The 16,900-nt window shown below is 43.8% G+C and overlaps 1 protein-coding gene across 1 annotated transcript in view; it reads right to left on the bottom strand.

Annotated features, from left to right (window-relative positions):
- The window catches only part of VWF (von Willebrand factor), a 241,098-nt gene that overhangs the window by 67,577 nt on the left and 156,621 nt on the right, over positions 1–16,900 (bottom strand). Inside the window, exons 32-33 of the mRNA XM_065410272.1 lie at positions 13,169–13,212; positions 8,004–8,181 (exon numbers count right to left, since the gene is read on the bottom strand). Coding sequence (XP_065266344.1) covers positions 8,004–8,181; positions 13,169–13,212 — 222 coding nt within the window. The remainder of the gene's footprint in view (positions 1–8,003; positions 8,182–13,168; positions 13,213–16,900) is intronic.

Below are 16,900 nucleotides of genomic sequence, written 5' to 3'. Positions count from 1 at the left end.
AAACTTTAAATAACTCTCTTTTTTCTCTTTCCTAGTTAACAAACCTTTAGATAGTTTATCACAGGATTGGCTACAGACATGTCTTTGTCATTGTTAATATCTCTTCCAATTCATTTTGAGCCTGACCCAGAATACACTGATGTCAGTGGGAGGCATAGGCGCTGACTCCGTGGGTGCTCCGGGGCTGGAGCACCCCCGGGGAAAAAATAGTGGGTGCTCTGCACCCACCGGCAGCCAAGCTCCCCTTCCTGTCCCCTTCCCCCCCCACCCCCCCGCCCAACCTCAGCACGCTCAGGGGAGGAGGCGGGGAAGAGGTGGGGCTGGGGCAGGAATTTGGGGAAGGAGTCGGAATAGGGGCAGGGAGGGGGCACAGTTGGGGTGGGGACTTTGGGGAAGGGGTTGGAATGGTGGCAGGGATGGGGCGGGGCAGTGGTGGAGTCGGGGCAGGGCTTGGGCCAGACAGGGGTCAAGCACCCACTGGCGCGAGCAGAAGTCGGCGCCTATGGTGGGAAGAACCCATTAAAGGTAGGAAGTTAATCTATATGAAAAGGTAAAGTTAAATATTTCATCAAATCCTAAAGGAGAAGGAAAACCTATCAGCATCTTGTGATGAAATGAAGTTTTTCTAATTGTCTCTGTCAGGAATAACCATTATTACAAAATAGACAGATAAGTTAGTGGCAGATCCTGTGTATATAAGTTGTCTTCTACTGAGTTTGATGTATTAACATATTTCTATTAAAGATGAGCAACAAAGGAGAAAATAGTTGAGTTTGTGTCTTTTTCTCCCTTTATGATGTATAAGGAACACATGAAAAGGATATTTCTGTTGTTATTTTGTTTAAAACTTGTTTTTTTCCTGGATGACCAGAGAACTAGTAGAATTATGAGCTAACAAGAACCAAGGAAATGAAACCTGAGCAATTAGACAGGGTTTTTGGTCAAACGTTTAAAAACCCTTGATTTGTTTTTGTTAACCTCTATTTCACTCCAACATTAGGTAAACAGTTGGGAGGAAAACTCTCTTTGTTAATGATTCAACTTCCTGGCCCTTCAATTAAAGGCTGAGAAAACTCCCATTCCAGGTCCTTCATCTTCCAATGAGACCTCCAGGGCCATCCTTATCCATACACAAAGTACGCAGCTGCGTAGAGCACCAGGAAATTTGGCGCACCACATTTTTGGTAACCTGCACAGCTGCGTGCTGCTCCGCGCAGCTGCGTGCTGCTCCAGCCCCTGCTCCGCCTCTTCCCCCGCCCCTGCTCTGCCCCAGCCCCGCCCCCATTCTCCTGAGGACTGCTGCAGGGGTCGAGCCTGCACTCACTGTGTGGTAAGTAGAGTGACCCAGCCCCAGCCTGCTTCGTTCCGCTTGCTTCCAGCCGTGCCCCCAGCAAGTGCTGAGGGGCAGTTCCCCCTGCCCCCCAAGGCTGGGAGCCAGGGGAGCAGAGCGGAGCAGGCTGGGGCCAGGGGGTGGTTCCCCCCTGCTTCCCAGACCCCCCGCTCCATGGAGGCCTGGGGCCAGCCCCCCGCGCAGAAGCCTGGGGCCTCACACAGCCCCCCCTGCAGGGGGCTGCGTAGGGCACCAAAATGGCTAGGGACGGCCCTGGAGACCTCCAGCAAGAAACAGCAAAGACCAAACTTGATGTTTCTAATATTTTAAGGTTAAAAAGAGGCAGAAAAAAATCTTTTAAAATATCTCTCAGGTCTTTTTTATAATTCCTAACACAACAAAAAAGACACAAACCCATTTAATTTTCCTGTTCTGGAAACCTTTCTATATTGTGCTGTCAGATTATGAACTACCAAAGCCATACGAACACTTGGAAATGTAGCACCTTCATATTGTTAAATATACCTTCTTTTATGTTATTCCTATACAAGAGTTGGAGAGACATTACCACTAAAATCTTTACAAGCCTAATAAATATAAAGTTTTGTAAGAAAATGTTTCTGCATATACTATCATTTGTTTGGCTGCTGGTTTATAAATACCATAAACAATTCAATGTTTGTCTGTACTCTCAGCAAACCTCTAATCTCAGTTTTAAGCAAACAAAGTTTCAAAAGCACTACTAAATTAAATCACAAACAAATGCAGTAGATTGCAACCTGGTCTACACTACAAAGTTTTGCTGGTGTAGCTATGACAGCAAGGAGTGTGGGGGAAAGATCAGCAACCCTCCAGCCAACATAGCTGCACCGGCAAACCTTACCACCACCACCTATGTAGACACAGCGACGCTGACAAAAGCATGCTTCTATTGGCTTAGCTAATATAGTCATATAGCTGTGTATTCAAAAGAACTCCTCTGGCAGCTTAAGCTGAGTCTCTGCTAGTGGGCTCGGCCAAAATAGTTATACCCGCTAAGTCTCTTAGCTCCAAGTACTTCACTCATTTAGGACTTGGGACTGCTCACATTCATGTCAATGGGAGTTTTGCCATTGACTTCAGCATGTGCAGAATCAGGCCCTCATTGGCCAATTGACTTGTCTATAACTAACACAGACTTGCACTGGTTTAGCTGAGCCAAAAACACATATGACTTGTGGGTTTTGGTAAATGTGAAAAGTTAGCAGTCTGCCTTACACACTCATATCATCTTGGGAAACGAAGTGAATTTCTGGGCTATCATGGCGTGTTAAATTTATACAGAGCTAAACAAACATTATCTCATTCTGAAGGGCAATAACCTTAAGACAACTATAGGCTTTTCTGTGCCAAGTGACTAATGGTACAAGTGGAAATTTTAAATTTAATCCCTTAAGAGATCCTTTAGGGAGACATATTTGGAATGCCAAAACTAATGGGTTTGTATTGCTGTTCACTTATTCATGAAATAGGAAATATCACACTATTGAAATAAAAACTACATGAGTAATTGTTTCTTCTTTTGGACACAAATAAAATGATTCAGCTAAAATCTATGCAATAATTTTACATTTAGGGAATATTTACATTAGAAAGGAAATCTTGGATTTAAAATGGCTAGATAATTTAATGTGCTTTGAAGGGAACATTAAACAGGCAAATTCTTGGTGTGAAAGTTTTCCACATCTGACAATAAAAAGCTCTGAGTCCAGCTAGAAATCCTGAACATTTCAAATAGCACATTAGTCCCTTCAGGAACTTTGTCTTTGAACATGGCAGTTCTTCGGAGGACATTTTTTATCCCAGGATGAAAGTATACATTACAGCTGGGGAGTCATGGGATTTTACTATTAAAAAATGACTGGGGATAAAATTTTCAAAGGTGCCTAAGTGACTTAGGCACATTGGGTCCAAAAGAGATTTAGGCACTTTAGAGCTGAAAGTCAATGGGGCTTAAGCTCCAAAGTGCCTAGGTCCCTTTTGAAAATGGGATTCAAACACTCCTAAGTAACTTAGGCACTTTTGAAAATGTTACCCGTAGACTCAAATCTTTGGAGCTACTGTGAATTTTGTCTAAAAAGGCATGGAACACTGCGCTTTATAAATGCAGCCTAATGTATGCATTTGCCATTCATATTTTTGTACAGCAGTTAGAAAGCATGAAAGTGCCTCACCTTGGCTCTAGGCACTTGTAATCAAAATAAGCATATAAATCAGTCACTTTTCTTGTGCAGAGCTCAAGTATACTGGCTGCAGTAGCTTTTATGGCCACTTCCCTATTGTGGATTGGTGAGGCTTGGTCAGTGAATCCATGTTGTTGTGGATCCAGAGTTCTTACTCTTGCCCCATCCCTGCCGTGCCTGGACTCCTCTCCTCTGTAGACTGCTGTGGAACAATGCTCCATGCTGTGCAGGGGTAGAAAGACCACGTGCATAACCCCCTCCCCCATGCAGCAAGGCCGTACCAGTTCCACTGCATTCCGTGCCTTTTCCATGGCCTTTGAATTGGGCGGGAGGGTTTGGCTCTTAGTGATTTCGCTTGATCAAAGGGCCATCATTTTTTCCTATCTTCCTTCCACATGAAAACAATTCCCCTCCCACACACACATCTAAGAGGTACAGTGCCAGTCTAGCAAAACTCATCATAGGGCAAGTCCTGCAGTAACTCTAATCACACGGAAAGCTGTGAAGTCAAAAAGCAGCAGAGCATCTTCTCCCCCTACTGTGTGTGGGTGGAGGGGAGGGTCATTTCCCAGAGGCTCTCTTTTCAGCAACCGGCCACTCCAGCCCACTGCTGGGTCCCTCATCTCTGCGTGTTTGAGTGGGAGTACTCTCACTCTCTCTGAGCCAAGGCACAGCTCACACAATATCAATTGTTCCTGTTCACACACTCAAAATCAAGAGCAAATGCTATGTATTAGGTTTTTTTTCTACATCTGCCTGGGCTCAGAACCCAACCCAGAAGCCTGAGGTTAGCCAGAGAATAGACTAAATGTCCTAAAGTTTGTTCAGATTCAGCTTATTTTTCCAGACTCCCTCCTCCCCAGTTCAGAAAGGTTTGGAAATTGGAAACCAGTCTGGGCCTCTCCCTGGTAAAACATTATAATTTTTTCCAGCAGACAGTCCCACACTATGGCCCCAATCCTGCAAACATGCCCGTTCTTAGCTTTAAGCAGGCAAGCAGTCCCACTGCTCATGCCTATAACTGTTTGCAGGATTAGTGCCTGTATATCAGTTTGACCCCATCTATTTCTGTGGTGGCATGGAGTCACAGGATGATTGGCCCTAAGGGGAGATGGGGCCAGCCATGCCATAAATAATTGGCTGCTTCCTATCCTCTTTCTTGAGTAGCTTTGAGAGTTTTTCTGGTTCTCGTATAAATCACTGGGGCCCCAGGCCGCTTCCTTTGAAGTACCCAGCCTTCTGCAGACCCTGGCTCAGGGCCTTCCACAGGAGCCTATCCACTGCTTATGGTTGCACACCCCAGTCTGATCTCTCTCAGCCTTTTTATAATGTTAGGGTGTCTATTAATCTATCATCTTAGTCCTGTCCCCTCAAGCTGAGAAGATGCTAATTAATTATGACACAGGTGTGGCTGGCCCCCATCTCCCATTAAAGCAGCTAGTCACCCTGTGACACGTGGCCCGCTCTGCATGGTCTCCTTCAAGGATATGCTATTCAGAGCCGCACACATCAGTTGTTATTATCATTATATATATATATAACAACCTGATGTGTGTTTGTGTGTATATATATTTATATATATATATTTTATGGTACATATAAATTTTTGCCAAACAGGTTCAGCCATTTACAAGAATGAGGCTAGGGAAAAATATGTTTTGCCTGGATCTGGTGACCTATTCTTTAAAAAGCTCTAGTGCCCCTATACCTTGGAGCAGGGACTTAAATTTGTCAGAGGATGGCCGCTGTTTCGGGAATGAGCCTTCTGTGAAAATCTGCCCAAATTTGGCCAAGTTATAAGCCTTTGAAAAATCAATTTCTACATGCTCAGTAGAAACGACTTAGTTTTTAGCAACTAAATTCCCAATATTCCATCCATACTGGGCATGCTCCAGATAGGGACTGAACAGGACTTTCCCTGAAATTGCAGCTCTTGGCTGCTGCAGGCGGTGACAAGCCCAGGCGCCTGAACTGAGAGCAGGGCAACTGTCTCTCCTGTGCTTTAAATGACCCCCCTGCTGGGCCAGGCAATGTGGAGGAAGAAGCTGGTTGATTCAAATTCAGAAATGGTAAGAGTCAGACCTGAGTGGAGGGGGTAGGGGAAGTAGATTAGGATAAGGAACCTAATGGGAAGAGACTGGGAGTGGAAGTGGTCCTGGGAGAAGAGGGAAACTGGGACTGGGAGTTTGGGGGGAAGAGGGAAACTGGCTAGCAAGGAGACTGGGACTGTGAACAAATAAGAGGGCAGGAGGAGGAAAGATAGATTTGACAAAGAGATGGGTTTGCAAGAGGAGAATTGGGACTAGCTGGACAAAGAGACTGGAACAAAAATCCCAGGGAGAGAGACTGGGACTGGGGAACATTGGTAGGGGCAGGGAGATGACTAGAAACCAGGGGCAAGGAGATGACTAGAAACCAGGGTTGGGAAGAGAAACAGATTAGATGAGGAGCCAGGAAGGTCCTGCAGAAAAAATAATATGTGATCACGTAATTAAAGACTGCATCATAATACATACACACAATAGGGCTGAATTAAGGTTGCCCAGGCATCCATAATTCTGGTATTTCCTAGCTTTAAAGTGTTTAATTTTGCAAGCATAATTAATATTATTTTAATATGGCTTGTGTTCTATATATATATGTGTGTGTTTGATGTATATATGTACACAATTATATGTTTACCATATTTGTAATGTGTAAGATGCATTTGGGGCCCAGTACTCTGTTTATAATTAAGGCTACGTTTTAGTCACACGTACTTTTAGTAAAAGTCATGGACAGGTCACAGGCAGTAAACAAAAATTCACGGCCCATCACCTGTCCATGACTTGTACTGTACCCCGACTAAATCTTGGAAGTGCCGCAGGTGCTTGTGGGGGGGGGGCTGCGGGGGCTGGGGGGGGTGGCCCGGGGGGTGCCGTGGGTGATGAGGGGAGGAGGAGTTGGCGGGGCTGGCAGGCTCCCTGCCCGGCTTCTCGGAAGCAACAACATATCCCTCCCTAAGCTCCTAGCTCCACGCACTGCCAGCTCCACAGCTCCCATTGGCTGGGAACCGCTGCCAATGGGAGCTGCAAGGGCCATGCCTGTGGGCAGAGGCGAAGCTAGGAGTTGAGGGAGGGACATGTTGCTGCTTCTGGGGAGCCCCCCAAGGAAAGCATGGCCCGGAGCCCTCACCCCGTCCCGCATCCTAGCCCCCTGCACCCACCACCCCCCCACACACACCCTAACTCCTCTTGCTGCTGTTTAGGAGGGGGTTGGCTCGAGACTGCCCCGGATCTAGCCACACTGGCTGCTGCAGAAATCACAGAGGTGACAGAAAGTCACAGAATCCGTGACTTCCTTGACCGCCATAACAAACTCACAACCTTATTTATAATCCATCTGAAAATATCTGTATGTTTGAAAGACATGTATGTCTTCTTATGAAAAAAGCTTAAATATTAAACATATTAATTATAATTTGAAATATTTTAATTCTAATTTTAAGGTTTGTTTTTTTCAAGTCAATGTATTTAGTACTAAAAATGAAAGGAAAAGATATTGAAAATCAAAACTGTTTTAATCTATAGCTATATCTTTCAATATTTTGCATGTTGCCATGCAAAATCTCTATAGAGATGTGTGAGCTCCCACTTGCTGAAATTTGTGAGATGCTATCACAACTAAGGGTATGTCTACATTGCCGTTGGAGGTGTTATTGCAGCACACGGAGGCATATCCATGAGAGTTTTAATCTAGGCAGCATGGCTAAAAACAGCAGTGAAGCCACAATGTGCAGAGGCTTCCGCGTGGGCTATACCAACCCGCCTAGAACCCTGGATACATACTCAGCTTCCTAGGCCACACCAGGGTCTGTGCCACTGCGTCTCCACTGCTATTTTTAGCCATGCTAGATAAATTAAAGGTAATGCAGATGTGCATACCTGAGCTGCAATCACACCTGTCATTGCAGAGTAGACATAAGCTAAGAAAGGGCCCTTTGAGCCTTCAGGAATGTTAGAGGGAGAGCGATGCCAGAATTTCTCGTAGGAGCTTCCAGGCAATGTAGATCTGCTGCACCACCCTTAAAAAAGCCAGCTCTCTCCTTTCTTTGCACCCAGCCAACCGCATGCCCTAGTGTGAAGGGAGTGGGGGGAGCACAGCCATAGCGCCTAGGGCAGGGATTATCTCCTCATGCGACTCTTAGTCCTCCTTCATCTTCTGCTCATATACAAAGGCTGGCCAAAGACCCCTCCTGTGTCCTTGTACACCATCTGGCCAGAATCCAGCCCTAAATTATTTGAGACTATGAATTTTGATTTTGATAAAGAACAAGTATAAATTCATCTCAATTCAAGCAACTTTGGATTCCTCCTCGGGTTGTAGCTCTGTGTTCCATTCATCAGTACATTTCCTGAACACATTGTCGGTCCTGGGGGAAAAAACACGTTTATGCAAAATAAGTTACTCACATGGACATGTCCAGCGGCAGCCACAGGTTTCCTCAGTTTTAACAGCAGGGAGATTATTGTGACATGTAGGTCTTGGCATCTTCGCACAATTAATTCGGTGACTCTCCAGAACCGTGTGGCCACCTGGTAAGCATGTCACAAAGTGACAACTATCCAGTAATGTCCATATGTCACCGGGCTATACAAGAAGACATGCTGCTATTAAAATAGGGTTTGACGCAAGAAAAGAAAATTCAAACAACACTTGGAAGCCTCCACATAGCAGCTACCAGACTGTGTTCCATAACCTAAAACTAGCAAGTAAAGTGACACTGCCAGCAGTGCTGTTCAAAATAGCCTTGGATAATTAAACAATAGAATGCAACGTATTAGGGAGTTCATGGGCATGAGAAAGTTAATATAGAAACATCGCAAGAAATAGATTCTGAAATTCCATGCAAAGGATAATAGTCTATAATGAGGGATGCTTTGCTGGAAGAGCATGAAATATCTGGTACTTTTGTCTATTGTTAGCAGAGCAGCCCTGCAGCACACATGGACAACACAGTCAATAAAGAATTTCCCAGTGCTTTTCTTTAAATACCAATGCCTTTGGTTTTCATGAGTGTAAAATTATTTTGGAAAGTATTCTGAACACAGATGCTCATAGCACAGCAGGAATTAATGAGAGTTGTTTCAAGCTAGTAAAACAAAAGCCCCTTTTCTGAAGGCTTGGAATCGCTGGGTTATTTTACCTACAGTCCTGAACCCTTAAAAATTCCACCCATCCTGAGGGGGATTTGCTGCCCTGCAGGGTGAATGTTATTAGATAACCACGGTGTTCATGTAAAATAAAAAGGATACTCTCTTCCTGCAGGACAGTTGGAATTTTAAGGCTCCAGGGCAATACCCTCTTAACCTCTGAGTAAGTGGTGCAATCACAACCTGTGTTCAATCCTCCACTGAGCACTCTAGCTCCAATCCTGCAAAGCATTTAAGCACATGAGTAGTTCTGTTGACCTGAATGCCAAATCATTCATCATCTTGCAGGAATGAGCCCTAGATTCCCAGAAATATCATCCCCAAAATGCATGCTTCCAAGACTCAACACCCCTAACTGACTAGTCCTTCAGTGGGTGAGAGAATATCTTTTATTGGACCAACTTCCAATAATAGATATTACTTCACCCACCTTGTCTCGCTAATATCTTGGAACCAACATGGTTATCACAACACTGCATACAATCCTTCAGTGTCAGTCCTAGAAGTTCTACTAGGAATAAAGACAGTGGTTCTAAGAGCTGGATGACAGCACCCCAGATTCATAAGCATAAAAAGCATGGGGAAGAAAGGATGGTGACTATCTAGATAGGCTACCTTAAGCCTTCTCCGTTTCTGCTCTTCTCTAGTCTTCATGAGAGTGAATAGCAAGGTGACAAAATATCTGGGTTAGACACAGCATAATTCACGGTCTATTCTTGGCACTAGTGTGCAAACCAGGAATAATGCTTTAAAAGTATTTTTCTACATCTCTGAGCTATGGGATACCATTAGTTCTAAAAGAGAACTGCCAGATTTGCAGTCATAAATATTGGGAGTACATATTAAATATGAGTGCATTTCCCTAGGCATGCTTTGTAGGTCTTAGGACTTTGAAAAGATTTCATTATAGCAAATGTCTCTTAAAAGTTGTCTAAGATTTTTCAGGCTTGAGAGCCTAGGGGAAGCTATAAAATAAATAAAAGTAATGTGAGGAGTTTTAAATATGGAAAAAATATTTAGGTAGTAAGATATGACATGTTTTTTAATTATACTCTCCTCTCTCTCTCTCTCAACCCACTGGAAGTAAAGCAACTGGAAGGGTACGTAGACAGCTGTGCACATCTGGCAAAAAAGGCTTTTTGGTTTTCATATTTCTTTAATTATTTTTATTTAACCCATTTACAGGAAACCTATCACAAAGCATCTAAGAGCTGTACAATAAAACCAAAGCACAACACATTAAAAAATTCAATTAAAAGAACTGTCCAGACACAGCCAAGGAATCTGGCACAGTGGGAAACCCAGTGACCCTCAAAGCAACAAACAGCGGCTAATTCCCAACTGATGTGGAAACGTTGGAGGGGGGAAATGGGATAGAAAGCCTGTGCGTGCACACACACAAAACACATATACCAATAGCAGAGGCTCCAGAATGGTCAAGGATAAATCATCTGAAATAGATGTGATTCCCAGAATGCCAGAGGACGACCCAGGCAAACTTCCTCTCAGAGGGAGCTCCATACCTATTTATTTAGATTTATACACTCATTCTATAACTGAGGACTCTCAGCTCAGAAGGCCCGGCACCTTCACTGAATTCATGAACAGATAGCTCTTTATTATTATTATTATTATTAGGGTTTTATCACCAAGGGTTGATCTACACTAGAAAAGTTCTCCTGGCATAACTATATCGGTTAGGAGAGTGATATCTTACCAATATAGCTATATCTAGTCTGGATACAGTTATATTGGTATAAAGGTGTCTTATAATGGCTTAGGTTTCAGAGTGGTAGCTGTGTTAGTCTGTATCAGCAAAAACAACGAGAAGTACTTGTGGCACCTTAGAGACTAACAAATGTTAACGCACTTCCTGCAGCAACCCACTTAGCATCTTGTAGATCAGGCACAAGGTCCCATCCTATCAGAATTTAGGAAGGAATCCTAAATCTGCATTGATAAGGGCTTGATCCTGCAGGGATGTGGATGAGTGTTGCGAGAGGGCAGTCCTGTGCTACAGATGGAGCTGCTGAAGATGCTGCTTTTGTTATTCATGAGCCAATAAGATGAAAGAAGAGAGATGGAAGCAGGTGCTGTAGACTGGTGGTTGAGCAACAACTCTAGGCCCAAAACACATCGGAAGGCATTGAGAAGCTGACTATGAGGGATAGTATTTTATTAGCACTGTCCAGGGGGTTGCTTTCAGCCTCTGGTGCCCCACACTGCTATTAGGTTTTTAATGGCAAGTCTGCCTCAGTTTCCCCTTTGTTTGGCCAATCACCATTTAGCCCCATGTCTATTATTGTCTCATTATGACTCCAGACAGAATATTAATAGTCTCCTCCCCCTCCTCCCAGCATGTTCCTCCTCAGCGTGTTAAAATCTCTTGAGTCAGGAGGCAAGTAACCCTCATGAAGAGTCAACAGTCTCAGGCCTCTTTGCTCCACAGGCCTTAATAACCCCTTTGCTGAGGTTGATAGGAGTTCCCAGTCCCACCCACTCCTCTGGGTTCCAATCCAGGGATACTGTATGAAGAAATTGGAACCAAGTCCTTACTGCTTCTTTGGACTGCTTCTTACCACACCTCCCTAGTTGACTGTTTCCAAGACTCACACTCTGATCCTCTTCTTCTGGAGGTTCATTTACCCAGGCAGCTTCCCACCAGTCCACTGCTAAACAACTCTGCGCTCAGTGGTTCCTCAGTCTCTCTGACAGCTGACCTTCCATTCTGGCCTGCAGCCTTTTCATTTCCCTAGCTGTTGCAGGGCCACCAAACAGCCCCACCTGAGGAGATAACTAGTCTCCCTGTTAACCTTTTAGTGTCTGGGACAACTTGGGGTCTGTATGTTCTATGACAAGCACCTATGGACACATTTCTGAGGCAGTGTTTGGCTCCTATAACTACCTCTGCTCTCAATGTCTTCTAAAAGCCACTATTCCTGGCTGGCAGTAGGAATAACAGAAGATCCTTAAAAAGGCCACCACTCCAATGCAGGGTACAATTTCAGATAGGCTGGTGCCTGGCCTTTCTTCTTGCAGGGCATTTGGAACCCATAATTTTTGCCTGCAATTTTTCTCTAGCAAAATGAATTATAGGTGTAAATCTGAGTATTTGATCTTCTAACTTCATGCTTTGCATCTGCGGCTAGGTAGGTAGAGGTATAAATATGGAGATTTCAAATATGGATGCAAGAAATTAATGTGCAAATTTTGCCGACAAATTGGAGGCTGCCCTTTTGATAATTCGGCTCATCATTTATATTAAATGGTTTGCATTTAGCTTTGTTTGGACTAGGAATAATGATGATTTTTTTACCTTGAGCCAGCTATCACCACTTAGCACCTAATGAACATGCAGTTTAACAATTTTGTTATGATGTTGGCTTCTGGGAGTCAATACTATGAGGCAGCTTTGATTTAAAAACACACCTTTTTCTGAGTCTAGACATATTCAAAAGGACTTATGCTCTGGCCACATCCTGTCTTTCTAAGGTTATGCCTACACTAGGAAAAAAAGTATATTTGAATACGTTAACTAGCATAGACAAGGCAATTATAGTTTTAACACATTAACTGATCAAGATGAACCCCAGGATGGAGTCTACAGTGCTTGTCTACACTTAAAACACTATGGTGCCACAGTTGCACCACTGTAGCATTTCAGTGTAGACACTACCTATGCGGACATGAGGGGTTCTCCCATCAGCGTAGGTAATCCACATCCCTGAGTCCCTGTCTACATAGGGACTTGGGTCAGCTTAACTATGGCCCTCAAGGGTGCAGATTTTTCACACACCTGAGCAATGCAGAAATGCCGACCTAATTTTCTAGTGTAGACTGAGCCTTGGCCCCTGCTAGATGATGCATGAATAAGTAGAAGCCTTTCCACTCAAGCACTGAGGCTTTGTCGTCACTGCTTAAAAAAGGTCCCTTTTACAGCAAAACAACAAATATGCACTAGTTTTGGTGGAGACAGGGCACCTGTAGTGTTTACTACAAGGTAGTTCAGCAAAGTCAGTGGTATACTTCTCCATCTGGCCCCCATTGCCTACTTTAAGTCATGACAAATCTAAATGGTCTTGTCTCCTTTATATTTTCACAGCGGGCTAAAAACCACACTTTTCTGTCAGGGAAGACGAGCCCTGAGTGCTAGTGCTTTGGCTCTGTGTGCACCTCCTTGAACACTGCTCAGCACACTACAGGATCAAGTACCATCGGGGAGAAAAAAAAATTGTGCAGCGCGCTCCCATTGTTCTATTTAGTAAACTAACATTTGCATTCTCAGCGATCATTACTGAAGAACAATTAATATTGTTCAACACTTTCTGAGGCAGAGCACATACATAGACATTCATGTTCCAGTGCAGACGCTCTATAATATTTTATTTGAAAGGGAGATGGAGGATACAAAAAAATACACTTACTCTCCTTTTATTCCCATCCTCATCTATACATTCTCCAGCGGGCTCTGAAAGAGAAAAAGACATATATTTGGCTTATCTCTCAGCTGTCCAGGATCTTAGGTTGAATCCACTAAAATATCGATTCCATCTTTTAAAATGTAACTCAGACTAAGAGATTTTCTTGTTTTATACCCTGTGAATTCGTCCCTGAGGACCGCACGCATCTGCCCAAAATGTTTGCCAGAAATTGGGAATGAGTGACAGGGGATGGACCACTTGATGATTACCTGTTCTGTTCATTCCCTCAGAAGCGCCTGGCACTGGCCACTGTCGAAAGACAGGATACTGGGCTAGATGGACCATTGGTCTGATCCAGTATGGCTGTTCTTACGTTATGTTCTTACAAGAGGAGATCACAGAATAGACAAAGCTGGTTACTAGTAGCATCATCTCCCATTCACATACTGTCTTTAATCCCAAAGCACTTTACAAACAATCTGCATGTATAGCAGTTCCCAGTTAGGCTGCAATCCTGCAGTGAGCACTGAATGGGCATAAAGGTCTGCCTATGTGGAGTTCAACACAAGATCAGGCCGTAGATTGTATGTTCCTTTGGGCAGGGTCCATGCCGGCTTCTGCACCTCATATAGACTTGACCACACAATCAGTGATTAACATGTGATAATATAGTATATGGTATATTTACCAAATAGAGACAAGTAAAGAGCATGGCCCCAATTCAGCAAAATACTTAAGCATGCAACTAACTTTAAGCATGCAAGTAGTCCCACTGATTTCAATGAGAATACTCACATGCTTTAAATTTAGGCATACTCTGCTCTGATTCTATGGTGATGGGCAGCAATATAAAATCCTAAAACAGATATTCTTAAAGTACCTTATTGAACTGGAGCCTCTACATGCATGTGTACAAACACACACAAACACACAATGAAACAAGGAGAATATATGAATATAGGACTCATGGATTCCTAGATCACCAGGCCAGAAGGGAACACTGTGATCATCTAGTTTGACCTCCTGTATAAAACAGGCCATCGGAATTCCCTGAATTAATTTCTGTTAATTAATGGGGTACTGTGGCATAATGGTTTGGTTGGCATGTGTTTGGGATGTCCCCATTCCTCATAAGTAGCAAACCTTTCATACCATACTACACTACTCGGGGCGGCTCTATGTATTTTGCCGCCTCAAGCACGGCAGGCAGGCGGCTTTCGGCGGCATGCCTGCGGAAGGTCCACTGGTAACGCGGATTCGGCGGCATGCCTGAGGGAGGTCCGCCGGTCCCGCGCCTTCGGCATACCCGCCGCCGAATTGCCGCCGAAGCCGCGGGACCGGCGGACCTCCCACAGGCATGCCGCCGAAGACTCCCTGACTGCTGCCCCCACAGCAACCGGCAGGCCGCCCCCCGCGGCTTGCCGCCCCAGGCACGCGCTTGCTGCGCTGGTGCCTGGAGCCGCCCCTGACACTACTCCAGGATATATCATCTATATGTCTCATCTTTTAGAGGAGCAGTATTGTATTTTGCAAATATTTGAGAAAGCTTTTAAATCTTTTTGATCAGTATTGTTTATGGTATGCTTCCACCTGTAATGCCAGGCTTTCTTAGTACAATTACTCCAGGAAGGGGTAACTTATTTACTTTAAGAAACTTCTAAAAAATGATACAAGATAACTTTCCTGTTCAGAACAATGGCATACTTTTAAGGTCTAATATCTCAGTATCTACCACTGATAAAAGCAAGAGCCAAATTGTTCAGACTTAGGTGCCTGACTTTAGGCATCCAAGCTTGAGTCTTTAGTCCAAAAGCCTTGACCCAATGGAAGGGGGAGATAACAGCTATATAATAGCGTAAAGCTCCTGTTTCCAGTCCTTACAGGTCATATAAGTTGCAATAAGAAAATGGTCACTTGTTTCAGCTTCCTGTTTCCCATCCTGGGCCTTGAAGGGAAGCAATTTTGGGAAAGAAAGCCCACATTTTATAGGGGCAGGGTGGAGGAAATACGTCTTTGAAAGCTCATTGTTTAACAAGAAAATGGCAGCTACTTGAGAGATTTTAAAATGCCAGATGTCATCTCAGTGGAGATTGATTAAATATCTATACGCCAGATCCTGTCCCCTCCCCCAGACACACCTGATTTACATACAGCAGTACTTTACTCTGCAAATAGTCCCATTAATTTCAATGGGACTTCTCATGCGGTAAAGTACTATTCAGCAAGGGTAAAGCTGGCAAATGTTTATACAGCACCTAGCACAACTGGGGCCTGGTCCATGACTGGGGCACTTATGTGCTACCACAATGCAAATAAATACCAATAATAATATGGTCCGATATAGTGACTGACTTGGGGCAATAGTAGTAAAATATTGCCCAGAAATAAAACCAGTTCCTGAGAATGTGGCAAAATATACACAGATGAATTAACTATGTTTTACACAATGATTTTTTTCTGGTCTTGTTCCTGGATAAAGTCCTTATTTGGTTTATTGCCCAGTTTTAATTATCTGAAATCTTTATGGATATATAGCCCTCAGTGGATAAACCTGCACAGAAAAATTTATGTTCTGGACTCCTCATTCACAAAGGGCCTGATTCTGCCTCCTTTTCTTAAGTTACATAATATCCCACTCTGCCATTTCTTCCATTGACATCTTTGGGATTACTGACACAGCATGGCATTATTCTAGGTGAGTAAAGGTGGTGTAATTAGGCCCCACAATTATACACACTTGGATTTCTGTACAGAAGCCGTAGGTACAGAAGTACTGATCTTTGTAACTTTCGTATACAAACATGGCTAGCTGCATCAGTGCTCCCTGCCATGTCCTCTTGCTAGAGGCAGAGGCTCAACATAGCAGGAGATATCAGACCAGGTAGCCACCTCTTCCCCTTAGTAGGGGGACAGTCATTAATAGAGCCTGTTTACTTTTCCATGAAACTAAGGCCTGGTCTTCACTTAAAACTTAGGTTGACATAGCTATGGCATTCAGGGGTGTGAAAAATCCCTCTCTAGAGCACCACAGCTATGCTGACCTAACACCCGGTGTAGGTGCAGCAAGGTCAATTAAAGAATGCTTCCATCAGCCTAGATATTGCTGCTTGGAGAAGTGGAGTTCCTACAAGGATGGAAAAATCCCTTCCATTGCTGTAGTCTGGTCTACACTATGGTGTTCTAGTGACATAGCTATGGCACTGTAGCTATGCCTCTATAGTTCCCATAGCATACACACACTCTCAGGAAACCCAGGTGCTTTGTTGATTGGTCTGTTTGAAGGCCAAGTAGGACATCTGCTGAAGTCTATTTTCCTTTAAAATGTACTATTATCTGTCTAGAAGAACAATAACACAGACCTAAGTGTCCTCATGAAACCAATTTTTAAGCAATCAAATGGGTTAAAAATGCAAAGAGTATGTGTATACACATGCACATATATGCACATACACCCACATGCATAGGCTGCCCTTACTATGCCAATTTTGTCTAATACTACTACTACTACCACCTAGCTTTATATATTGCTTTTCATCCATGGATCTTGTAGCACTATTCACAGGAGGTCAATGTCATTATTCCCATTTTACAGAAGGGTAAACAGAGTCAGAGGGAGGGTTAGTGATTTGCCCAAAGTCACCCAAGTTGCCTCAGTATAATGTGAAATTTTACTATACTGAAAATACATATGGTGAAATCCTGGTCCCGGTGAAGTCAATGGCAAAACTCCCATTG

Source organism: Emys orbicularis, chromosome 1, assembly GCF_028017835.1.
Source record: "Emys orbicularis isolate rEmyOrb1 chromosome 1, rEmyOrb1.hap1, whole genome shotgun sequence".
Taxonomy (NCBI): Eukaryota; Metazoa; Chordata; order Testudines; family Emydidae; genus Emys; species Emys orbicularis.
Note: the sequence above shows the minus strand (reverse complement) of the source record. Positions and strands in the feature narration are given on the sequence as shown.